General features: G+C 46.1%; 1 protein-coding gene across 1 annotated transcript in view; it reads right to left on the bottom strand.

Moving 5' to 3' along the window:
• Nucleotides 1–26,266, bottom strand: part of LOC134984310 (uncharacterized) — a 280,342-nt gene that overhangs the window by 80,408 nt on the left and 173,668 nt on the right. Inside the window, exon 8 of the mRNA XM_063949923.1 lies at nucleotides 20,199–20,498. Within this exon, the coding sequence (XP_063805993.1) occupies nucleotides 20,199–20,498 (300 nt within the window). The remainder of the gene's footprint in view (nucleotides 1–20,198; nucleotides 20,499–26,266) is intronic.

Here is a 26,266-nt window from a genome sequence, read left to right as displayed (position 1 = left end):
AGCTTCAGAGTAGGGGGCTTAGAAATATAAAATTTCTTGTCCACCGGTCTCCCACCCCGTAATTCAAGTACCTCATCTATTGTTAAAGGATACGGTACTGGTCCTGACTTGCTCTGACCTTAAGGTACTTGTGAGCACACCCAGCATTCTGTTTGGTTTAAAACCTTACCCACTAATGAGTGATAGTCACTCAATGGATGACGGTCCATGTTGATATTAAGGCTGGACTGACATCTCTGGATGCACCAATCCTCAACTATGTTTTCACAATTCCTACAAATACAATTTTCCTCAGCCAATAACCCTTCACAGTGCCTCCTAGTTTCATGACTACCAGATCGTTTTCTGATACTCGCCTTTGCTCTATGGATGTGTTGCTCTTGGAATTCTACAAATCTGTCCTTGCCATCAGAACCCATTCCAGATCCTTTCCGACCTCTCTGGTACTCTCACCGAAACAGACTGCTCTGGTCAACAACAGGGTCAACAGGAAAACCCAGAATGCAGTCTCTTGGGGAAAGTCCATCGCCTCTGGTCTTATTGATCTCATTGCTCAGGTGCCGTCTCAACAGTACTGTCTCTCAGCCTTCCCGGAACAGACACTCCAGTTATACGATTTTCTCTCTGAGTCAGCGACATTTCTGTAGGGAACATAAATCTTGCATTACAATGTGTTTAACTGTTGTGTATTTTCGGTTGTGTGAAGTAAACCATCCGTAAAAAATGAAAGAGAGAGAATAATAAAAAGAAAAATTGTTAGATTTCCGTTCACCATCAGGCTGTCACACCATCATGTCTATCGGTATCTCTGCACAGTCTCCCTTCACCAGTATTTCCACTCCACCATGGCCAGGCACAATGATGCTGGTGAGATATACTGGGTTTTGGGCAGACCTCTGAAAAGACCGAGTAGACGTGACGTTTGAGCTGTAAATCTGTCGGTGAACATCAGAGATGAAGAGGAAACTTTTGAAGATAAATCAGAGTTTACCTGGCCGCTACTGTATCTACAAGGAATGATCTACCAACTACATCAACTGTGACCTCAGGTTCACTTCCAAGGCTAGCAATCAACTTCACTGGCTGCAGACTACAGGTGCGGCCCCAAATTTTTCCTATGTGATCCCTGATCCCAATTACGTGTATCATAACTTTGCTCATTTTCTTGTCTAGGGGGTCGGTATATCTTATGTGTGCTTTTATAATTACAGTTCCGTGCATAATGTCCTTCCTTCTGGCAGTTATAACATTTTACTACTTACGACTTACCATCAGGGGTCTGGGGTTTCGGCTGCTGTGACTTTGTTGTCGGGGCTTTTATACTTATTGTCATCAGCTTATCCCCCTGTGACTCCCTGTGTTTAATGATGTTCCGATCGTGCTCGATAGCGGACTCTCTTAATGCAGCCACCGAGATTCCTCTCCAATTAGGTTGAGTGGTTTGTACCCTTGTTCTCAACGTTTCTTTTAATCCGTCCATTAATACTGACACAGCTACCTCCCTATGATGTACATTTTAGTTGACTCTACAATGTGAGGTGCTATTGTCTCTGCATAATGTACAGTACCGTACTTACCTGTGGACACGACCTCACCTGTCCCTCCGCTAGGGCCCTTTGCTATTGCTCTTACTGGTTGGGCCGTGCCCACTTAGGTGTCTTGTATGGTGGCTGCTAGAAAGAGAGTGCCGATATCGTGCTGGGCTCATCTTCTTGCTCGCGGTCCTGAGGGAAGTTTAAGATGGGATACAACTTGCATGGGTTAGCATTAATACATTTATCAATTTCACTCTTATCATATAGTAGTATGCCATTGTCTGTAGCCACTTTCTCTCCTGTAATATACGGTGGTGGTGATGGTGCGGTTGCCATCAGTTTCCTGCTAGGTTTGGAACCGGCTGTGTAAGCTAGTTCCCTCTGTATATCACCCTCTTGTTGCCATAAATGTAAACAGTTTGAGTGTCTGATCCTTTCTTTTCGGGATTTTAACAGACATATCCTAATCCTTAAATTCTGCAACACGTCTGGATTAAAACTACCTATCCCAGGAAATGATGCTTTATCCCCCACAGTCATTCGTGTCCATTCATCACAAAAGGTCTCAGTGTGGGGACCATACTTCCCCCACATTGCTAACCGAGCTGACCCCCTTGGGTCTCATCTCTGCTGCCTGAACCCTGGCTGAGGAACGTCCCTGTGTTGTGCACTGGGCTTCCATTGTGGACCTTTTTAACACTGGAAAACTGCCTAAAATGCTCCAAACACAGTAGTCTATGGTGGAAATCCTTAAAGTTCTTCACTAAACTTCTTCTGCTCTGAGTATCACGGATCCGCCCTTTTTAGCAGGCACGTGTAACCGTTGCAGACCCTACTTTGGCCTATATCCCCTGGGCCTTTAGGAGTAACTTACCGTACCCAGTGAATATCTGCCCCTGGAGATTTTCCTGAGAGACCAGCGAAAACTCCCTAAACCTTTATTTTACACAAATCACGCTTGTATGTGCTTCACACAACGCGTATGATGATGAGTTTTACGCACAAATATGCAAACCTTCGTATCACGTTGCGCCGCGTATTGCTCACACAATCGTGCGTTCCAATCGTACCACTCATAGACACTTGCTATCTATAAGTGGTAGGATCACTGGAGTCTTCACACTGTGCTCCAAAACAGCCGGAGTGTAATACCACGAAAAAAAACCTTTAAAAATCACACTCCGTTGCACGTGTTCACCTAGACCATGCTCACTACGTTCACCAAGTTTCACCAAGTTCACCAAGCGAGGTTCAATACAGTCATACCTTTTTCAGCCCACACTAACCCTCTATAGTTTTCTGATAAGAAAAATATATTTTCCTGTTGACTGATAGCCTTCCCCAGAGGTAAATGCAGTAAAAGGATTTTATTTAAACTAAATCTTGGACGCTGAGCAATTTGTGCTATTATCGCGTGGTTACCGTTTCACGCCTAAACCAAACAATGCTATTGTGTGATTTGTACTTAGCGGTCGTACATGTACACGCCACGTGCGTATGCCTTTACGTTGCGTACGCAGTCCCGTACGTTGTCCAAGACACGTGTACAAAGACCGTACGTCCGCAGTAATACAAATCCCACACTTTTATAAATGTATGCAATATTTACCTATAATCATTTGCTTAACACCACACACAGTTTCTTCTGTATAAACCTTTATAACTAGGCCAGGCTGCGTGTGTGTCTTACACGTACTCCCTTAAATATTAACTCTATATCTTTAACTAAATGGCAACAAATTTCTCAGCATGGGTCGAAATGGATCTAGCAATCAATGCTAATGGCAATAATGTGAGCAGGTATACAGAGTACAAAATACAGGTCTAAATGAATCTAGTAATCAAGAATTCCAATGGTATGATTCATATTTGATAGCTATCTTGCAGAACATACATTGATATAAACACACACATAATTATAATATTATATATATGTACCATTCACTGGTTTCCTGAGACTCATTTACCCATTAAGTGCTTCTAATTTGCATATGAATGCTATGTGCTTTTGGCTGTCTGTAAAGGTGGTTTTTCACTGCTAAGAAAAAGTAGTTACACAGGTTAATTTGCGTTGCAATGGCTATCTTATAGCAAGCAGATTTAACTGAATCCTAGAGGTAAAGAAAAGAAAACTTTTTTTTTTAATCTGTGTGTAATTCTTGCATCAGGTATTCATCTTACTATTAACTTTTCAATAGCCCCATCTGAAACTATTTGTAATTGACTATGTCATTGGGTTAAATAAATGCATTGGTAACTCATAAATGGTGATTTCTTTTTGACCAGGGATGGCTGATTATTCCTGAGCAGACTGAAAATCAGCCATTTAGAAAAAATGACCTTCCCAAAATGGCCGCTGCTCCTCCCCCTTCCACATCCCTGAGGGTTACACAAAATGGTGGACAAGCCATGTGGTTAGTCCAAAATGGAGGACAGACCATGCGACTTCCTTTGTCACAAAGAAATCACACACCATGCAAGCCCCTGAAGTTATTTTAGGCTTGATTTAAAAATAATACTATATCAAAGCTATGCAAACTTTTAAATATACTTTTAAACCTACTTAAACAGATAAACAATCCAATCTGAATCAAACACAATATAACCCTTGAATCTTGTTTTGCAACAATAAAAATACATTTTAGCATCTTAAATATTATGAGAAACGAATTGTCCCTTAAATTTCATATCAGCATCTTACTGATACCACAACAATACATTAACGTGGATGTTTTTTCGTCAGCATTTTGCGATGCGTCCATCATTAGCCGGTCAATTACAGCCGCGTTTGCAATGTACAGTGCATCATTAAGAACGTGATATCCCATGAGAGCCGCCAATTGATAATGTCAATAATTATCTTTAAACACAAAGCTATACCTTTTAAATACACTTTTACCATAGAGCTGCTGCGACCGCTAAACTTGATACACACACTACGTACTGTGTACGCTATTTGCGTACAGAGTCCCGTAGCTTATACGGACTTAGCGTACAAAACGCCGCACCGGGAGTACAGAGTACACACCGCGCGCACACACTCAATTGATAAACTTTAAACCTTGTTAGTGATACAATGCAATGATACGTTTATACTTTAAACGTTATGCAGCAAAGTACTGCAATGATGATACACTTTAAACCTCGTGCAGCGCTGACGGTACAAAGTACTCGCAGTGCGTACACTTTACCAATACACGTTAAAACCTTTATGCAGTTTGGCAATATAAGACACTTTAAACCTTAGCAGAGAAATGACATCACCACACCGATATGTTGGAAACTGCTGGGTTCTGAGGCCACAGTGGATTAATTAGAAAAAGGGGATAACAATGCAGATTATACACTACAGGCTAACAAGATAAATCTAAACAGAATAATGGCTACAGAGAATGTACATATGTGAGAATTGTTCGCAAGCGCAACCCGGCTGGTCCTCCGCTGGTCATACAGATAGCGTTCAGAGTCTTGTGTGACCAAGCCTGCTGCAAGCTCTCTTTATTCACTTCATCCAAAACAATACAATGGTCACTGTAATCCCTTTGTCTATTGGACACAGAGATGTATCTTTTCATTACAGGAGAGGTCATAGGTTGATTTGAAAAGGTGGGCGATGTCTTTTTTACCTGCTTCTTGTGGGTGGTCTCCTCTGGATTCCCCCCGCATACATAATATACAGTAAAATACAGTTTAAACCTATATTCTGCTTCTAACTATCCCCAAGAGCATGCGATCTTCCTCAAACCAACACCAGAATATTTCCCTTAAAACACCCTACAGCTGATTACCAAACACCACCTTGTAACCTTGTTCTGTCCCCTCCTACCCTGTAAAGGTGAATCCCTTTGTTCAGTAACCATTTTAAACAGCTATTTCTTTCTGATGTGGTGCAGGGGGCTATGTGTACAATGTGCACTATTTGGGTTAAATATGTAATGTTCTGATAACCCTCTATGCGCTCACAAACTCCGCCATAAATACCCCTACCACGCGCAGGTCCGCGGGAGCGATAATACGCATGGCGGAACAAGTGCATGCGCAGCGGGCATGTGTGTGTGGTTAGTACATGGGGAATGCATTACAATATTTTTCGACTTTGACAGGCGCATTAAGTATCCCCCTCTATTGCATTGTATTCCCTGTTGTTTCCCGTCTTGATAACACTGGAAGAGATTCTTGATTGCTGCCTTCATTGTCCAGCGCAGGTGTAAACTATTCTCTTATTTTGAATGGGCTTTACACCCCGAGTTCTTCCACACTCTGGTAGACAAGTGGGAGTTACTGAAGATAGATCTCATGCCATGCCATCCCGTCAGAACAACAAAGTTCACGCGTACGGGTCAAGAACAAAGGATCCCAGGACAACCTTTGTGGATGTCAGTGAGATGGGAATTTCGTCTGGCCTATGTGTTTCCACTGATCGCCCTGTTACCCAGGATGATGCGAAATGAAAAACAGGGAAAGGGCGCCTTGATACTAATAGCTCCGGCTTGGCACAGAAGATATTGGTACACAGATCTGCAGAGGATATCGATGGATGCTCCATTTCTACTTCCTCAACATCCAGATCTGCTGTCTCAGGGTCCTTGCTATTACAAGCACCTGGATCAACTGTCTTTGACGACGTGGCTCTTGAGACTTCCATTCTGAAAGCAAGAGGATTCTCACAACTGCTAATTCAAACAATGCTTAAAGCAAGGAAACCTTCCTCAGCTCGTATTTATCAACGAATATGGCAAGTCTATATTCAATGGTGCAGTGACCGGAAATTTGACCCTAGGTCTTTCAGAGTTTCCAGAGTCCTAACATTCCTTCAGGCAGGAATGGATAAAGGTCTACGGGTGGCTTCCTTGAGAGTTCAGGTGTCAGCATTGTCTGTATGGTTCCAAAAGAAAATTGCTAACCTGCAGGATGTTTGCACTTTCTTCCAGGAAACGCTTCACATCCAACCACCCTGCAGTGCCTTGGGATTTAAGTTTAGTCCTAAAGGCACTTCAAGTTGCTCCATTTGAACCACTACAGCAGGTGGATCATAAATGGTGGACAGCTAAAGCTCTCTTTCTACTGGCTACTGCTTCAGCTAGAAGAGTGTCAGATTGAGGGGCATTATTATGTCGCTCCTTTTCTGATTTTTCATCCAGATAAGCGGTTCTTAGAACCAAATCTTGTTATCTTCCTATGGTGGAGTCTAAATTCCACCTTAACGAAGAAATTGTTGCCCCGGCCTTCCAAAGGGCCGGACCTTTCTGTGGAAGATGTATCATTGGACATAGTTCGTGCCTGAAGGATCTACGTGGATCATATCAGTGCCATCAGAAAGACAGACACTCTCTCTGTTCTCTATGGATTTTACAAGAGAGGATGGACTGCTGACAAGCAGACACTGGCGAGGTGGCTTCAGATGACGATTTCAGAAGCATATTCTCAAGCTGAACTCCCTATTCCGGCTAATATCTCTGTTCACCCTACACGTAAGGTAGGTCCATCATGGGCAGCACAACGTAGTGCTTCAGCTAAACAGATATGTAAGGCAGCCACATGGTCTTCCATTAACACATTCATTATACATTATGCCTTTGATACCTCAGAATGCTGAATTCAGGCGAAAGGATTCTCCTGCCAATCAGGAGCCTCCCCACCACTAAATTTGCTTTAGGACATCCCAATGTTATCCTGTGGATATATAGATTGGTAAATGCTCAATTAGCTTAGTGATATCATTCAGGTGCTCGAAAGGAAGGGGTATTTCTGAGCAAGAAAAAAAGCAATTGTTTCCCCAGCACACTGAATGGATAACAGTAACCAGATATAAATCCCACATGATAATAGAATTCAGAGATCTTCGTTACACATATTTGCGCAAATGTGTGGTTAAGCCCCAAAGCTTTGGGGCTTAACCACACATTTGCACAAATATGTGTAACGAAGATCTCTGAATTCTATTATCATGTGGGATTTATATCTGGTTACTGTTATCCATTCAGTGTGCTGGGGAAACAATTGCTTTTTTTCTTGCTCAGAAATACCCCTTCCTTTCGAGCACCTGAATGATATCACTAAGCTAATTGAGCATTTACCAATCTATATGTCTGTTGTGAGAGGCAGAGAGGTTTCTGCATTAGGAGGAGGTGCAGGCCCTGACATGCCACATGGAGCATTATGGGGTTGCTCCAAGGTAGGTAGCTCTTAGCTTAGACATATTTTAGTAAGGAGCCATTATCATGTGGCTCCTTGCTGGTTAATATTAGACCCAGATTGGGGTAATGGAGGTGTGGTGCCTCTGGACTGGCTGAGCTGGATGGCTTTAGTGTGGCATACCTTTACATTCTATTAACACTTTTCACTTATTAATTTTCTAACACTATTTCTCTATTTTAATTACATTTCATGTTTGTATCACCCCCTCTATAGCTTCGGCTTCCTAAATACTAATTTATTAACACTATAGTTTTTTACACTGGTGTGCCACGCTGGGCTTTCTGGCTCATTCTGGTGTTTTGGGGTGCCACACCCTGCACCTAGATATAGCGCTAGGGACCCCAAATATACAGAGAGGCCTTGATGCGGCTTTGGGGCTTAACCACACATTTGCGCAAATATGTGTAACGAAGATCTCTGAATTCTATTATCATGTGGGATTTATATCTGGTTACTGTTATCCATTCAGTGTGCTGGGGAAACAATTGCTTTTTATCCTGTGGATAACCTGTGGACTCTGCAGGAGAAATATTACTTATGGTAGACTTACCGTTGATAACTCTATTTCTCCTTAGTCCACAGTATCCACAGGGATCCCACCCTGACGCACCTGATTTGAGGATCCTTTCACCTACTAACATCTGCCTTCTTGTACAGAAGGGTGTGCATGTGTGTTCTTCTCGCCTGATTAGGGCTCTCTATGATGCTTCTGCCTTGAGCTTTGGAAAATAACTGAATTGCCTGAGTCATGAGGCGGGGATTTAGGGGACTGGCCTATTGCATTCTGGAAGTCCGAAAGCTTTTGATCGTTGGTACCAATGCTCTGATGCTACCTCATATCCCAAATGTATATCCTCTGGATACTGTGGACTTAGGAGAATTAGAATTATCGACGGTAAGTTTACCATAACTACATATATTTCTGGCGTGGTGCGGCTGCTTGCTGGGGCACCGGCTCAGGGTTCCTCATGCCACGTGACGTAATGCTTAGGATATATCTGGTTCAGCCCCTGTCATGTATCCACATGCTCCTGTAACAGCCGGCCTCAGGGAATTGGCTAATGAATGGCTCCTGTTACTGAGTTGGCAGTATCTGAGTCTTGCTACCGTCGCCTTAGGTATATAATACATTTATTGAGCTTGTGTATGGGAACCAGCATTGAGGATCCTGCACATTCCCTGCTGATTACCTGTCCCCTGGCACTTGGATGGCGGCATTCTCTGGCTTCTGATCCATGGCCTTAAGGGCACACCAATGGTTCCTAATGGAAGTATCTTCAGGAGCGTTCACGTCTAAGGAGGAGGACAGGGTCTCTTGCAAAATTCTGGTGCCTTCAGCATCCATTAATATGTAATCCTGCAATCTCCAAGGTGGCAAAGGAGGAATAGCGGGAAAAGGCGACCAGGACCCTATCAGAGGGGTGTGATCAGACCATGAAATTGTTGTCTTATGAAAAACTGAAGCGACCAGGTTGTGGGATACAATGTGATAAATATGGAGACTGACACAGGACATATTATAAAGGATAAGCATTTATTTCTCTAAGTTACAACAATGAGAACCTGCAAATAACAAGTTATACTCAGTTACAGTAATAGGAAGAACAAATTAGAATAATCCGCTCTTATCTAAGATGTTTCATGATCTGTCCCAGATGATGGTCATCGATTACATAGTTTAAACAATATAGTTCAGGCGCCCTCAGGGTCCCTCTTTAATAACTCTGTCTGAATTTGTTAAACTGAGGTGGGTTTATAGAAGTCTATATCTGTTGCAGACAGCCCTAGCTTCAATCAGAACTAACCTGCTATGTGTAAGTCTCTAGACTTTATACCCTGCAAAGATACACTAACATTGTCTTACCAGATATTACACTCAGGGTCTGTGATGCTGGGTGCAGTAGTCATTCAGTATAACATAATTTATCTTATCCTGGACAACTGTCCCCTTTCACCTACTTATGAATACAATACCCCAAACATCTTACTAGACAGTTTCCATCTGAGATGCTGATAATAGGAACATATATCTATTATAATCAGCCAGCCTAAAAGCTGTGTATATTCTTCCCTCTCACTATGTCCTTCACACTAGGTCAAAAGTTAAAGACAACTGTGGATCTATGTTTCTAACTGGTGTCTAAAGCACTAATCCTAATAAAATGTACATATATAGAGCAATGAGGTCATACATATACAAACTGGAGATACACATGGACAAAATGGCATCTAAAAAGTAGTTACAAATATCACCCCCTACAGAAATAGATCAATGCGAGGGATCAATTGTAATGACCTAGAAGAAGGTCTATTCTCTAATATGACCTGTGTACAGCAGAGTAATAAGTATAATCACGCACACCTGGATGTCTAATGCTCCAAGTATTATAGAGGTCAGATTCAGCTAATAAAGGGAGCATGAGGAAGCTAAGGAACGGGCGACATTACTAGTCTGTTCATCAGTAGTGGAGGATCTATCAAGATGAGGGTCTGGAGAAGAGTAACATCTCCCATAAGGAGAAGTGCAATTTCTTGTAGCTTTTGATAAAAACAATACATAAGTAATCAGGGCTGTGTGGCATTAGGGCCATAGAGAGAAGTGAGGGGGACATATTTATAATGAATTTCCCAACTAGAATCCAATATCTACCACTGCATTCCACCCACAGGAGATAGAGCATGTTGGGTAGTTATGGGTAAACTGAGGGGGAGAGTGCAATGGAACATGTGATTCCTGAATGGCTACCACCGCCACCTTCTGGTCAGCAAATTATTTTAGTGAAAGACGTCTCTAACGAGGTGAATTAAGACCTTTTACATTAAGACTTAAAAACTTCACTGTGATAGAGAGATCAGATCATGGTATGAACCATCTAGGATCATCTGTGTAAAGTCTAATAGAGTCTGTAGGGCGTGTGCATACTTCAATCTATCAAATCGCAGAAAATATAAAATAGGGAACAAAAATGGGAGACAAACAGAAATAGCGTCCATAAAGGAGCTAGAGATTCTGTTACTAGGGAACCGTGACAGAAAGGTAGAAAAAGGTGGCGGTCGGGCCTAAAAGGGAAACCCACTGACTACCCCAAGTAGCCATATGACAGTGCAAAATCTAGTCATCATAGTAACAATTGTACAAAGAAATATCAAATCTCAATGTATCCAATGTATCCAAAGGAGGTAAAGGCCAGGAACACGGCCTGATATCCAATGTAGGTTCCACCAACACCGTTATAAGGGCAACAGGGTGTTACATGAATCAGTCATGCTTTACCTGAACACCCAAACATTCTAGAACGGTATTATGAAACGTAACAGTGGAAAGATTATCAGACCGTATACCATATAGCAATTAAATAGCACAGGAAATGAAGATAACGAGATTTATGGTAAGAACTTACCTTTGTTAAATCTCTTTCTGCGAGGTACCAGTGGCGGAACAAGCAAGCGGTGGGCCCAGGTGCGACAAAATGCTTTGCCCCCCCCCCCCCCCCCCCCCTCATCCAAGATCACCCCAGGGGCAGTGCGCGCCGTAGGCGCGTGCAAAAAATAAGATTTTACTTACCGATAAATCTATTTCTCATAGTCCGTAGTGGATGCTGGGACTCCGTCAGGACCATGGGGATTAGCGGCTCCGCAGGAGACCAGGCACAAAAGTAAAAGCTTTAGGATCACATGGTGTGTACTGGCTCCTCCCCCTATGACCCTCCTCCAAGCCAGTTAGGATACTGTGCCCGGACGAGCGTACACAATAAGGAAGGATTTTGAATCCCGGGTAAGACTCATACCAGCCACACCAATCACACCGTACAACTCGTGATCTGAACCCAGTTAACAGTATGATAAATGCAAAGGAGCCTCTGAAAAGATGGCTCAACAATATTAACCCGAATTTTTTTGTAACAATAACTATATACAAGTATTGCAGACAATCCGCACTAGGGATGGGCGTTCAGCATCCACTACGGACTATGAGAAATAGATTTATCGGTAAGTAAAATCTTATTTTCTCTAACGTCCTAAGTGGATGCTGGGACTCCGTAAGGACCATGGGGATTATACCAAAGCTCCCAAACGGGCGGGAGAGTGCGGATGACTCTGCAGCACCGAATGAGAGAACTCCAGGTCCTCCTCAGCCAGGGTATCAAATTTGTAGAATTTAGCAAACGTGTTTGCCCCTGACCAAGTAGCTGCTCGGCAAAGTTGTAAAGCCGAGACCCCTCGGGCAGCCGCCCAAGATGAGCCCACTTTCCTTGTGGAATGGGCTTTTACTGATTTTGGCTGTGGCAATCCTGCCACGGAATGTGCAAGCTGAATTGTACTACAAATCCAACGAGCAATCGTCTGCTTTGAAGCAGGAGCACCCAGCTTGATGGGTGCATACAGGATAAACAGCGAGTCAGATTTTCTGACTCCAGCCGTCCTGGAAACATATATTTTCAAGGCCCTGACAACGTCAAGCAACTTAGAGTCCTCTAAGTCCCTAGTAGCCGCAGGTACCACAATAGGTTGGTTCATGTGAAATGCAGAAACCACCTTAGGTAAAAATTGAGGACGAGTCCTCAATTCCGCCCTGTCAGAATGAAAAATTACGTAAGGGCTTTTACATGATAAAGCCGCCAATTCTGACACACGCCTGGCTGAAGCCAAGGCTAACAGCATCGACACCTTCCACGTGAGATATTTTAAGTCTATCGTGGAAAGTGGTTCAAACCAATGTGATTTTAGAAAACTCAACACAACATTGAGATCCCAAGGTGCCACTGGAGGCACAAAAGGAGGCTGTATGTGCAGCACCCCTTTCACAAATGTCTGAACTTCAGGTACTGAAGCCAGTTCTTTCTGGAAGAAAATCGACAAGGCCGAAATTTGAACCTTAACGGAACCTAATTTTAGGCCCATAGACAGTCCTGTTTGCAGGAAATGCAGGAAACGACCCAGTTGAAATTCCTCTGTAGGGGCCTTCTTGGCCTCACACCACGCAACATATTTTCGCCAAATACGGTGATAATGTTTTGCGGTTACTTCCTTCCTGGCTTTGACCAGGGTAGGGATGACTTCTTCTGGAATGCCCTTTTCCTTTAGGATCCGGCGTTCAACCGCCATGCCGTCAAACGCAGCCGCGGTAAGTCTTGGAACAGACAAGGCCCCTGCAGAAGCAGGTCCTTTCTTAGAGGTAGAGGCCACGGGTCCTCCGTGAGCATCTCTTGAAGTTCCGGGTACCAAGTCCTTCTTGGCCAATCCGGAACCACGAGTATAGTTCTTACTCCTCTCCTTCTTATGATTCTCAATACTTTTGGTATGAGAGGCAGAGGAGGGAACACATACACTGACTGGTACACCCACGGCGTTACCAGAGCGTCCACTGCTATTGCCTGAGGGTCCCTTGACCTGGCGCAATATTTTTCCAGTTTTTTGTTTAGACGTGACGCCATCATGTCCACCTTTGGTTTTTCCCAACGGTTTACAATCAGGTGGAAGACTTCCGGGTGAAGTCCCCACTCTCCCGGGTGAAGGTCGTGTCTGCTGAGGAAGTCTGCTTCCCAGTTGTCCACTCCCGGAATGAACACTGCTGACAGTGCTATCACATGATTTTCCGCCCAGCGAAGAATCCTTGCAGCTTCTGCCATTGCCCTCCTGCTTCTCGTGCCGCCCTGTCTGTTTACGTGGGCGACTGACGTGATGTTGTCCGATTGAATCAACACCGCCTGACCCTGAAGCAGAGGTTTTGCTTGACTTAAGGCATTGTAAATGGCCCTTAGTTCCAGAATGTTTATATGAAGAGACGTTTCCATGCTTGACCACAAGCCCTGGAAATTCCTTCCCTGTGTGACTGCTCCCCAGCCTCTCAGGCTGGCATCCGTGGTTACCAGGATCCAATCCTGAATGCCAAATCTGCGCCCCTCTAGTAGATGAGCACTCTGCAGCCACCACAGGAGAGACACCCTTGTCCTTGGCGACAGGGTTATCCGCTGATGCATCTGAAGATGCGATCCGGACCATTTGTCCAGTAGATCCCATTGAAACGTTCTTGCATGGAATCTTCCAAATGGAATCGCTTCGTAAGAAGCCACCATTTTCCCCAGGACCCTCGTGCACTGATGTACTGAGACCTGTCCTGGTTTTAGGAGGTTCCTGACTAGCTCGGATAACTCCCTGGCCTTCTCCTCCGGGAGAAACACCTTCTTCTGGACTGTGTCCAGAATCATTCCTAGGAACAGTAGACGTGTCGTTGGAATCAGCTGCGATTTTGGAATATTTAGAATCCACCCGTGCTGACGTAGTACTACCTGAGATAGTGCCACTCCGACTTCTAACTGTTCCCTGGTTCTTGCCCTTATCAGGAGATCGTCCAAGTAAGGGATAATTAAGATGCCTTTTCTTCGTAGAAGAATCATCATTTCGGCCATTACCTTGGTAAAGACCCGAGGCGACGTGGACAACCCAAACGGCAGCGTCTGAAACTGATAATGACAGTTTTGTACTACAAACCTGAGGTACCCTTGGTGAGAAGGGTATATTGGGACGTGGAGATAAGCATCCTTGATGTCCAGAGACACCATATAGTCCCCTTCTTCCAGGTTCGCTATCACTGCTCTGAGTGACTCCATCTTGAATTTGAACCTTTTTATGTAAGTGTTCAAAGATTTTAGATTTAAGATTGGTCTCACCGAGCCGTCCGGCTTCGGTACCACAAACAGCGTGGAATAATACCCCTTTCCCTGTTGTAAGAGGGGTACCTTGATTATCACCTGCTGGGAATACAGCTTGTGAATGGCTTCCAGAACTGCCTCCCTGTCGGAGGGAGACTTTGGTAAAGCAGACTTCAGGAACCGATGAGGAGGAAACGCCTCGAATTCCAGTTTGTACCCCTGTGATACTACCTGTAGAATCCAGGGATCCACTTGCGAGTGAGCCCACTGCGCGTTGAAATTCTTGAGACGGGCCCCCACCATGTCTGAGTCTGCTTGTAAAGCCCCAGCGTCATGCTGAAGACTTGGCAGAAGCAGGGGAGGGCTTCTGCTCCTGGGAAGCGGCTGCATGGTGCAGTCTTTTTCCTCTTCCTCTGCCCTTGGGCAGAAAAGAGTGGCCTTTTGCTCGCTTGTACTTATGGGAACGAAAGGACTGAGTTTGAAAAGACTGTGTCTTTTTCTGCTGATGTGAAGTAACCTGGGGTAAAAAGGTGGATTTTCCAGCCGTTGCCGTGGCCACCAGGTCCGATAGACCAGCCCCAAATAACTCCTCCCCCTTATACGGCAATACTTCCATGTGCCGTTTGGAATCTGCATCCCCTGACCACTGTCGCGTCCATAATGCTCTTCTGGCAGAGATGGACATTGCGCTTACTCTTGATGCCAGGGTACAAATATCCCTCTGCGCATCACGCATATATAGCAATGCATCCTTTAAATGCTCTATAGTTAACAAAATATTGTCCCTATCCAGGGTATCAATATTCTCCGTCAGGGAATCCGTCCATGCGACTCCAGCACTGCACATCCAGGCTGATGCGATTGCTGGTCGCAGTATAACACCAGTATGTGTGTATATACTTTTTAGGATATTTTCCAGCCTCCTATCAGCTGGTTCTTTGAGGGTGGCCGTATCAGGGGACGGCAACGCTACTTGTTTAGATAAACGTGTGAGCGCCTTATCTACCCTAGGGGGTGTTTCCCACCGCGCCCTAGCCTCTGGCGGGAAAGGGTATAATGCTAATAATTTATTAGAAATTAGCTGTTTTTTATCGGGGGAAACCCACGCTTTATCACACACCTCATTTATTTCATCTGACTCAGGAAAAACTATTGGCAGTTTTTTCACACCCCACATAATACCCGTCTTTGTGGTACTTGTAGTGTCAGAAAGGTTCAATGCCTCTTTCATTGCCGTGATCATGTAACGTGTGGCCCTACTGGACATTACGTTTGTCTCGTCACCGTCGACACTAGACTCAGTATCTGTGTCAGGGTCTGTGTCAACCCACTGAGGTAACGGCCGTTTTAAGGCCCCTAACGGTGTCTGAGACGCCTGAACAGGCACTAATTGATTTGCCGGCTTTCTCATGTCGTCAACAGTTTTTTGCAAATTGCTGACATTATCACTTAATTGCTTAAACACAATCATCCAGTCAGGTGTCGACTCCCTAGGGGGTGACATCACTAACACAGGCAACTGCTCCGCCTCCACCTCATTTTCCTCCTCATACATGTCGACACACGCGTACCGACACACAGCACACACACCGGGAATGCTCTGATAGAGGACAGGACCCCACTTAGCCCTTTGGAGAGACAGAGGGAGAGTCTGCCAGCACACACCCAGCGCTATATATATACAGGGATAACCTTATATAAGTGTTAAACCCTTATAGCTGCTGTTTTATTTGTTATCTGCTGCCAAAATGCCCCCCCTTCTCTTTTTTACCCTGATTCAGAAGCAGGACTGCAGGGGAGAGTCAGGGAGCCGTCCTTCCAGCGGAGCTGTGAGGGAAAATGGCGCCAGTGTGCTGAGGAGATAGGCTCCGCCCCTTCACGACGTCCTTATCTCCCGCTTTTTATGTGTAAAATGGCAGGGGATAAAATACATCCATATAGCCCAGGAGCTATATGTGATGTATTCCTTTAGCCACCTAAGGTATTTTTCTGTTATATTGCGTCTCAGGGCGCTCCCCCCCCAGCGCCCTGCACCCTCAGTGACCGGAGTGTGAAGTGTGCTGAGAGCAATGGCGCACAGCTGCGGTGCTGTGCGCTACCTTAGTCTGAAGACCGGAACGTCTTCTGCCGCCGATTTCACCGGACCTCTTCGTCTCTTCTGGCTCTGTAAGGGGGACGGCGGCGCGGCTCCGGTGACCCATCCAGGCTGTACCTGTGATCGTCCCTCTGGAGCTAATGTCCAGTAGCCTAAGAAGCCTAATCCACTCTGCACTCAGGTGAGTTCGCTTCTTCTCCCCTTAGTCCCACGATGCAGTGAGCCTGTTGCCAGCAGGTCTCACTGAAAATAAAAAAACCTAAATAAACTTTTATTCTAAGCAGCTCAGGAGAGCCACCTAGATTGCACCCTTCTCGGCCGGGCACAAAAATCTAACTGGCTTGGAGGAGGGTCATAGGGGGAGGAGCCAGTGCACACCACCTGATACTCAAGCTTTTATTTTGTGCCCTGTCTCCTGCGGAGCCGCTATTCCCCATGGTCCTTACGGAGTCCCAGCATCCACTTAGGACGTTAGAGAAATACATAGTGGCGTGGCTTCGTGGGGAAGGGGTGTGGCCACAAAATAATACCAACACAGTAGTCTCCATTATTCAAATTACGCCGCACAGTAGCACCACTACACCAGGTAGAGACCCTTTTACACCTTGCAGCGAACAGATTCCTCTTTTTACACATTACAGCAGACAGCGTGCCCTTTTTACACATTACGGCAGACAGCGTGCCCTTTTTACACATAACGGCAGACAGCGTGCCCTTTTTACACATAACGGCAGACCGCGTGCCCTTGTTACACATTACGGCAGACAGCGTGCCCTTTTTACACTTTACGGTAGACAGCGTGACCTTGTTACACATTACGGCAGACAGCGTGACCTTGTTACACATTACGGCAGACAGCGTGCCCTTGTTACACATTACGACAGACAGCGTCCACATTTTTACACATTACGGCAGGCAGATTCCTCCTATTTACACATAGCAGCAGGCAGATTCCCCATTTTTACACATAGCGTCAGGCAGCCCCCCTTTTTACACATTACGGCAGGCAGATTCCCCATTTTTACACATAGCGTCGGGCAGATTACCCCTTTTTACACATTACGGCAGACAGCGTGCCCTTGTTACACATTACGGCAGACAGCGTCCCCATTTTTACACATTACGGCAGGCAGATTCCCCTTTTTACACATAGTGGCAGGCAGTCCCCCCTTTTTACACATTGCGTCAGGCAGCCCCCCTTTTTTACACATTACGGCAGGCTGATTCCCCCTTTTTACACATAGTGGCAGGCAGTCCCCCCTTTTTACACATTGCGGCAGGCAGTCCCCCCTTTTTACACAGTGCGGCAGGCAGTCCCCCCTTTTTACACATTGCGGCAGGCAGCCCCCCCTTTTTACACATTGCGGCAGGTAGTCCCCCCTTTTTACACATTGCGGCAGGCAGTCCCCCCTTTTTACACAGTGCGGCAGGCAGTCCCCCCTTTTTACACATTGCGGCAGGTAGTCCCCCTTTTTACACATTGCGGCAGGCAGTTCACCCCTTTTTACACAGTGCGGCAGGTAGTCCCCCCTTTTTACACATTGCGGCAGGCAGGCACAAGAAAGAAAGAAGGAAAGAAAAAGAAAGAAAGAAAGAAAGAAAGAAAGAAAGAAAGAAAGAAAGAAAGAAAGAAAGAATTATACTTACCCTCTCCGCCTCAGGCTCCTCGTTGCAGCGTCAGACGATTCCCGGGCTGGAGAGAAGAAGGAGGAGGGAGCCGGAGGACGGAGCCGCAGCAGCGCTGTGTTACTGGTGGAGGCGCTGCTGCTGCTGCCCCTCTGCTTCCCTATAGGCTGTTCTCGGAAGACAGCCTATAGGGAAGCAGAGGAGCAGCAGCAGCAGCGCCTCCACCAGTAACAAAGCGCTGCTGCGGCTCCGTCCTCTGGCTCCCTCCTCCTTCCCCCGTCTGTACCGCTGCTCAGCTCCTATCTCCGGGCGGCTGTGCGCTGCGGGCAGCGGTTGCCCGCAGCGCACAGCGGCATGTAATGAGTCAGTTTGACTCATTACATGCTTGGGCCCCTGGACAGAGGCGGGCCCCAGTGCAGTGCACTGCTTGCACTGCCGGTAGTTCCGCCTCTGCGAGGTACAATGGGCTCCACAAGGATAGACATTGGGGTGTAGAGTAGGTTCTTGATCCGAGGCACCAACAGGCTCAAAAGTTTTGATTGTTCCCAGAATGCATAGCGCCGCGTCCTCTATAACCCCACCTCCCTGCACAGGAGCTCAGTTTGTAGTTAACTAGCCCAATGCAGTAGCAGGTAAAAGAGACGACAACTGTTATTAGCCACATACATCACATTCTCACGACAGGAGAAAGTGTCAGCGGCTAATGCTGTACCAACCCAAAGAAGCTAAGTGCGTCAGGGTGGGCGCCTTGTGGAGCCCAGTGTACCTCGCAGAGAGAGATTTAATAAAGGTAAGTTCTTACCATAAATCTAATTTTCTGCTGCGGGGTACACTGGGCTCCACAAGGATAGACATTGGGGATGTCCTAAAGCATTTCCTTATGGGAGGGGACGCACTGTAGTGGGCACAAGAACCCGGCGTCCAAAGGAAGCATCCTGGGAAGCGGCAGTATCAAAGGCATAGAAACTTATGAACGTGTTCACTGAGGACCACGTAGCCGCCTTGCTCAATTGTTCAAGGGTCACACCACGGCGGGACGCCCAATAAGGTCCAACAGACCAAGTAGAATGGGCCTTAATGTTAGCAGGAGCCGGAAGGCCAGCCCGAAGATAAGCATGTGCAATCACCATTCTAATCCAACAGGCCAGGGTCTGCTTGTGAGCAGGCCAGCCATGTTTGTGAAACCCAAACAGAACAAAGATGGAATCAGACTTCCTGATGGAAGCTGTCCTCTTCAGATAGATACAGAGAGCCTGTACCACATACAAAGACCGCTCTTTGGAAGACAAATCAGGAGAGGCAAAGGCCGGAACCACGATCTCCTGATTAAGGTGGAACGAATAGACCACCTTAGGTAAATACCCGGGACAAGTCCTAAAAACCACCCGGTCACGGTGAAAAATCAGATATGGGGAACTACAAGACAAGGCACCCAAATCCGACACTCGTCTATAAGAGGCAATAGCCAGTAGAAACAACACCTTAAGAGAAAGCCACTTAAAGTGCACCGATTCAAGTGGTTCAAAGGGAGACTCTTGAAATACCTCCAAAACCACCGACAAATCCCAAGGAGCCACAGGCGGGACATAGGGAGGTTGAATCCGCAACACACCCTGAGGAAGGTATGTACATCAGGTAAGGTTGCAATTTTTCTCTGGAACCAAACCAACAAGGCAGAAATATGAATCTTGATGGAAGCCAGATGCAGGCCTAAGTCTAGGCCCTGCTGAAGGAAAGCCAAAAGCTTGGCTGTACTAAACTTGGAAGCGTCATGGTTGTTAGATGCGCACCAAACAAAGTAAGAATGTCAGACCCTATGGTAAATCCGAGCAGAAGCCGGTTTCCGGGCCCACAACATAGTCTGAATGACCACCTCAGAAAATCCTTTAGCCCTCAAGACGGAAGCTTCAAGAGCCATGCCGCCAAGCCCTGGTAGACACAGGGGCCCTAAACGAGGAGGTCTGGTTGTTGTGGAAGTAGAATGGGACGCTCTAGCGAGAGGCCCTGGAGGACTGAGAACCAGTGCCGTCTGGGCCACGCTGGAGCTATGAGAAGCAGGCTTCCTCCTTCCTGCTTGAACTTCCGAATTACCTTGGGCAGAAGTAACACCGGATGGAACACGTACAGCAGCCGAAAGGTCCATGGAACCGCCAGCGCATCCACGAATGCTGCTTGAGTACTTGGCAGACAGGCTGTTTTAGCAGATGCCAAATCAGCCACTCTCTTATTAAGGTCCTCTCCGAAAAGGATATCTCCCTTAAAAGGTAGTACATCCAGGGTTTTCTTAGAGTCCAGATCCGCAGACCAGGACTGCAGCCATAAAATCTGGCGGGCCAGAACGGACTTTGTAGAAGCCTTGGCCGCCAGGATACCAGCATCAGAAGCCGCCTCCTTAATATAGTGAGAAGCTGTGACTATATACGACAAACATTGCCGAGCATGGTCAGAAGAGATTTCAGCTTCCAACTCCTGGGCCCACGCATCAATAGCTTCTGCAGCCCATGTTGCTGCAATAGTGGGCCTATGCGCAGCACCCGCTAGGGTGTAAATCGCCTTTAGACAACGACTACCCTCCACACACTTATCCGTAGGCTCTTTTAGAGACGTGACGGTAGTGCTGATGAGACCACCATCCTTGCCGCATGTGAATCCACTGGCGGAGGCGTTTCCCAATTTTTACTCAGCTCCGGCGTGAGGGGATAGCGAGCAAGCAGCTTCTTGTGAGGCATGAACTTCTTTCCTGGATTTTCCCAGGATTCCTGATGTTTATCAACAAGATTATCAGAGTGAGGTAAAATTTGTTTAGCCACCTTCTGAGTAAAGACTGGATGTATAACCCTAACTAAATGCACTTTTTCATGTAGAATACTTAAGTGTCCTGTAAAAAACACAGCGCTGACATGCAGGCGGCTTTACAGAGGAGGATTTGCCCAAACAGTCCCAGGAACAGTGTTGCTGTGTGTAATGGCGTCCAAATACTGACTGGGAGTGAGAGAGAGAGAGAGAGAGATGCAGCTCCAGGGCGGGAACATTTACTCTAAGTGGCGCCCTGGGGGAGGGGCTACAGGTCCAAGCCTTATCCCTCTGCTGGACTTCACCACCGGTACTGTGGGCTGCATAAAAATGTTTTTTGAGAGAAACTGACCTGTGCCCTTGCCCTGGTGGTCTAATGGGGTCCCTGTACTGCCACAGTGTCCATGCCAGCACGCGCGGCCCGCCTCCCACTGGCAGCGCCGGATCGTGATAAAGTGTGGGTCCCGCGAGCAGTACCCACTTACCTCCTCCCGAAGTGCGGCCACGCGATCCAGGAGAGTTTCGGCCATGTGTGACTGACCAGAAGAAAACCGGATCCTCCGCTGTAGGTACTCGGCAACCAGGGCGTGGGAGTGTACAGCGCCACTGGGGGAGAGATGAAGCTGCAGCAGGAAATGTCTCCTGACATCTAACCTCTGCTACAGCCCTTGTAGACTTCTTTTTTCAGCAAAAAAAGCTTTTTTCTTAGGGCTGCTTGAGCAGCCCCCTGTAACGTGCCTGCTATTGCAAGCACTGACTACAAAACTGAGCTCCTGTGCAGGGAGGCGGGGTTATAGAGGAGGCAGCGCTATGCATTCTGGGAACAGTCAAAACTTTTGAGCAAATAAATATGGCCCAAAAATAGATCCATGCCCAGTAACTTAGTCCCAGTTGGCACATGTTACAGTAGGAAACAAACTCTGAGTGTCTGCAGCAGTCTTACTCCTTTAGCATATTACTTCGAGACGGAAGACAACTCCTCCGGGATTGGTTTAGGTAAAGTGTCATGAAGGGCTTTCAACAGGAGTGTCCCACTTTTTCAGAATATCACTGTGAAGGCTCCGTTTCGCATTACAATAAGCTGAGTAGGAAAGCCCCATTTGTATTGCACATTTCCTTGGGTGGAATAGATGTCTTTTGGCCAGCGTCACAGGAGAAATATCCAGAAATAGCTGCAGATTATCCAGGCACTCAGTTGAGGATGAGAAAGACAAAGCAGGCCATAGAATTCGTTCTTTAATATGAAAAAAGTTGACCCTGTGCAGAGTGTCCCTCGGTGCTTGGATAGGGGCCTGTTTGGACTTTGGGAGTCTATGGATCCTATTAATAAGAAAGTCTGCGGAAGAAGCCTTCAGTGAAAGTTTCTGAAAAGAAGACCGTGGCATAATCATAAAGCTCAGCATTTGTAGCAGAATCCGGAACGTCCATTATTTTGATATTATTTCTCCGAGACCTGTCTTCTAAATCAATGACTTTATCACGAATAGAGACCATGTCTTCCTGAACGGTGTCATGTGCTGAAATCATATCTTTGTGAGATGCAACAATCTCTTTCATCTTAGTCTGTACGAGTGCCAATCTCACTGATACTGGACCTCAAAAACTTGAATATTAGAGTTAAGTTCTGAGGTATTTCAGTCCTTAAATGCAGATAACATAGAATGTATAGAGCGTAGAGTAACAGGACCATCTAGAGTATCCTAAGACGTCTTCAGCCATTACAGCTGGGCTGTGCATCTGACAAGAAGCAGATGATGTAGTGGTCTCAGAAGGACCACCTGAATTCGAGGTACCAAAGAGATGGGCAGGGTGGGGCTGATTTGATACCTTTTAACCTTTTTTGGAGGCATGGTAAGCCGGCTACAAAAGAGACTGACCTCTCAGAGATAGGAAAATACAAATGGTCTATGAATAAAAGGAGCAGTAGCACGCTGTCAGGAGGTTACATCAAGATGACTCCGTTCAAAATGACATTCTAATCCGAGCCAAAATTTCAAGTAAACATGATGTAATGCAACTCAAATAACACAGTAATGACCGAGAAATTCCAATAGAGGTCAGCGTGATCACAGACGTGAAGTACTCAGCACAGAGAGACAAATGGCAAAATATGTGCTGAATTGAACATATATGTTTCTTTGTGCCCTTGAGAACAATCCCACTGTTATACATTATAGGTAGTAACAAAGTGGTCATTGTAAGACATAGTGGTTACCAGAAAAGGCCACTTAGGTTGTATGCAGTACTAACACTCTGCAGGGAGCACTTACAGTAGGTTGTAAGCAGTAGTAACGCTCTGCAGGGAGCACTTAGGTTGTATGCAGTAGTAACACTCTGCAGGGGGAACTTAGGTTGGAAGAAAAAAAGGCATTTGGTTTCCCCCAGCACCCTGGATGATAACAGTAACCAGATATAAATCCCACATGATAATAGAATTCAGAGATCTTCGTTACACATATTTGCACAAATGTGTGGTTAAGCCCCAATGCTGCATCAAGGCTTCTCTGTATATTTGGGGTCCCTAGCGCTATATCTAGGTGCAGGGTGTGGCACCCCAAAACACCAGCATAAGCCAGAAAGCCCAGCGTAGCACACCAGTGAAAAAATTATAGTGTTAATAAATTAGTATTTAGGAAGCCGAAGCTATAGAGGGGGTGATACAAACATGAAATGTAATTTAAATAGAGAAATAGTGTTAAAAAATGAATAAGTGAAAAGTGTTAATAGAATGTAAAGGTATGCCACACTAAGGCCATCCAGCTCAGCCAGTCCAGAGGCACCACACCTCACACCTCCATTACCCCAATCTGGGTCTAATATTAACCAACAAGGAGCCACATGATAATGGCTCCTTACTACAATATGTCTAAGCTAAGAGCTACCTACCTTGGAGCAACCCCATAATGATCCATGTGGCATGTCAGGGCCTGCACCTCCTCCTAATGCAGGAACCTCTCTGCCTCTCACAACAGACATATATATTGGTAGATGCTCAATTAGCTTAGTGATATCATTCAGGTGCTCCCTTTCGAACACCTGAATGATATCACTTAGCTAATTGAGCATCTACCAATATATATGTCTGGAACTTAGGTTGTATGCAGTAGTAACGCTCTGCAGGGAGCACTTAGATTGTATGCAGTAGTAACGCTCTGCAGGGAGCACTTAGGTTGTATGCAGTAGTAACGCTCTGCAGGGAGCACTTAGATTGTATGCAGTAGTAACGCTCTGCAGGGAGCACTTAGGTTGTATGCAGTAGTAACGCTCTGCAGGGAGCACTTAGGTTGTATGCAGTAGTAACGCTCTGCAGGGAGCACTTAGATTGTATGCAGTAGTAACGCTCTGCAGGGAGCACTTAGGTTGTATGCAGTAGTAACGCTCTGCAGGGAGCAGCTGTAAACCAGTTTTTTTTTCTGAGATCACAATCCCGTTGTGAAAGGATCTCATAAATTTGATAAATAAAACGTGTTTAAATCCGTTTTATATTTCACTTGCTTATATCAGTTATTACTCTACCCATATACCCATACATAGGTAGTGCTGGTATATACATTTTCTCATACGTCCTAGAGGATGCTGGGGTCACCATTAGAACCATGGGGTATAGATGGGATCTGCAGGAGACATGTGCACTTTAAGACTTTCAAAGGGTGTGAACTGGCTCCTCCCTCTATGCCCCTCTTGCAGACTCCAGTTTTAGAATTGTGCCCAGGCAGACTGGATGCACTACAGGGGAGCTCTACTGATTTTCTCTGAAAAGACTTATGTTAGGTTTTTTATTTTCAGGGAGATCTGCTGGTAACAGTCTCCCTGCTTCGTGGGACTTAGGGGAGAGACGTATGACCCACTTCCAGTGAATTCAATGGCTCTGCTTCTGGCTACAGGACACCATTAGCTCCTGAGGGTGCTGATAGCTGGGTACGCCTAGATGCTCACTCCCTCAGCCGGCCGTCACCCCCTTTACAGAGCCAGAAGTTAGAAGACAGGTGAGTAGCAGAAGAAAAGAAGACTTCTACAGTGACGGCATTCTGAGGTACAGCGCAGCAAACGGAACGCTGAGCGCCATGCTCCCACACATAACAGGCACTGCAGGGTGCAAGGTGCAGGGCATAAAATCCTCCTTTAACACTAGCACATAAGGGCATATAGGCCCTCATTCCGAGTTGTTCGCTCGGTAAATTTCATTGCATCGCAGCGATTTTCCGCTTAGTGCGCATGCGCAATGTCCGCACTGCGACTGCACCAAGTAAATTTGCTATGCAGTTAGGTATTTTATTTACGGCATTACGAGGTTTTTTCTTCGTTCTGGCGATCGTAATGTGATTGACAGGAAGTGGGTGTTTCTGGGCGGAAACAGGCCGTTTTATGAGTGTGTGCGAAAAAACGCTACAGTTTCTGGGAAAAACGCAGGAGTGGCTGGAGAAACGGGGGAGTGTCTGGGCGAACGCTGGGTGTGTTTGTGACGTCAAACCAGGAACGACAAGCACTGAACTGATCGCAGATGCCGAGTAAGTCTGGAGCTACTCAGAAACTGCTAAGAGGTGTGTAATCGCAATATTGCGAATACATCGTTCGCAATTTTGATAAGCTAAGATTCACTCCCAGTAGGCGGCGACTTAGCGTGTGCAAAGCTGCTAAAAGCAGCTTGCGAGCGAACAACTCGGAATGAGGGCAATAGTGCGGTGGCACTGTCCTAACCCCCGCCAGTATAAAAATGTAGTAACCCACACTGAGGAGAAGCGCGCCATTGCGAGGACGGGACTTCTTCCTCAGTCAGCCAGCACACTACTCTGCGCCATTTTTCCCTTCTTCCATGCAAGGACGCTGATCCTTCCTTCACCACTGTATCAGGGTGCAACATTAAATTAGTTCTGTGTATATTTCTGTATATACTGTTATATGAATAAAAGGGCGCTGCAGGCAGGGGCGGATTGGGACCGGAAACCAGCCTGGGAAATTTATGGAAGCAGCCCTAATAGGGGTGGTGTCTGTTGAGGGGATGGAGTCTGTCAAGTGGGCGGAATTACTGCTCAAAGGGCCTGATAAAGCGCTGGGACAGAAAGTGCGCGGCGCAAAATTTTACGGGCGTGGCTTCGTGGGGAAGGGGCGTGGCCACATAATCGTGCCAAGTCATGATTTCACTGAACTCAAATCTCACTTGAAAATCCTGAGGCTTCAACCAAATCCAGAATCTGATCCTCCATTCATCCCTAATGATCCCCGTCTCACGACATGCCAGTGATGCTGTATCACATGACCCTGCTCGTATCATCATCATCATCAGCATGTATGTAGCCTGTCAGCCTGCGTGTGTCACTATCATGCAGCAGCGTGCCCATATCATACACATGAGCATGGCAGCACTA

This window comes from Pseudophryne corroboree (genome assembly GCF_028390025.1).
Source record: "Pseudophryne corroboree isolate aPseCor3 chromosome 3 unlocalized genomic scaffold, aPseCor3.hap2 SUPER_3_unloc_49, whole genome shotgun sequence".
NCBI classification, from domain to species: Eukaryota; Metazoa; Chordata; class Amphibia; order Anura; family Myobatrachidae; genus Pseudophryne; species Pseudophryne corroboree.
Note: the sequence above shows the minus strand (reverse complement) of the source record. Positions and strands in the feature narration are given on the sequence as shown.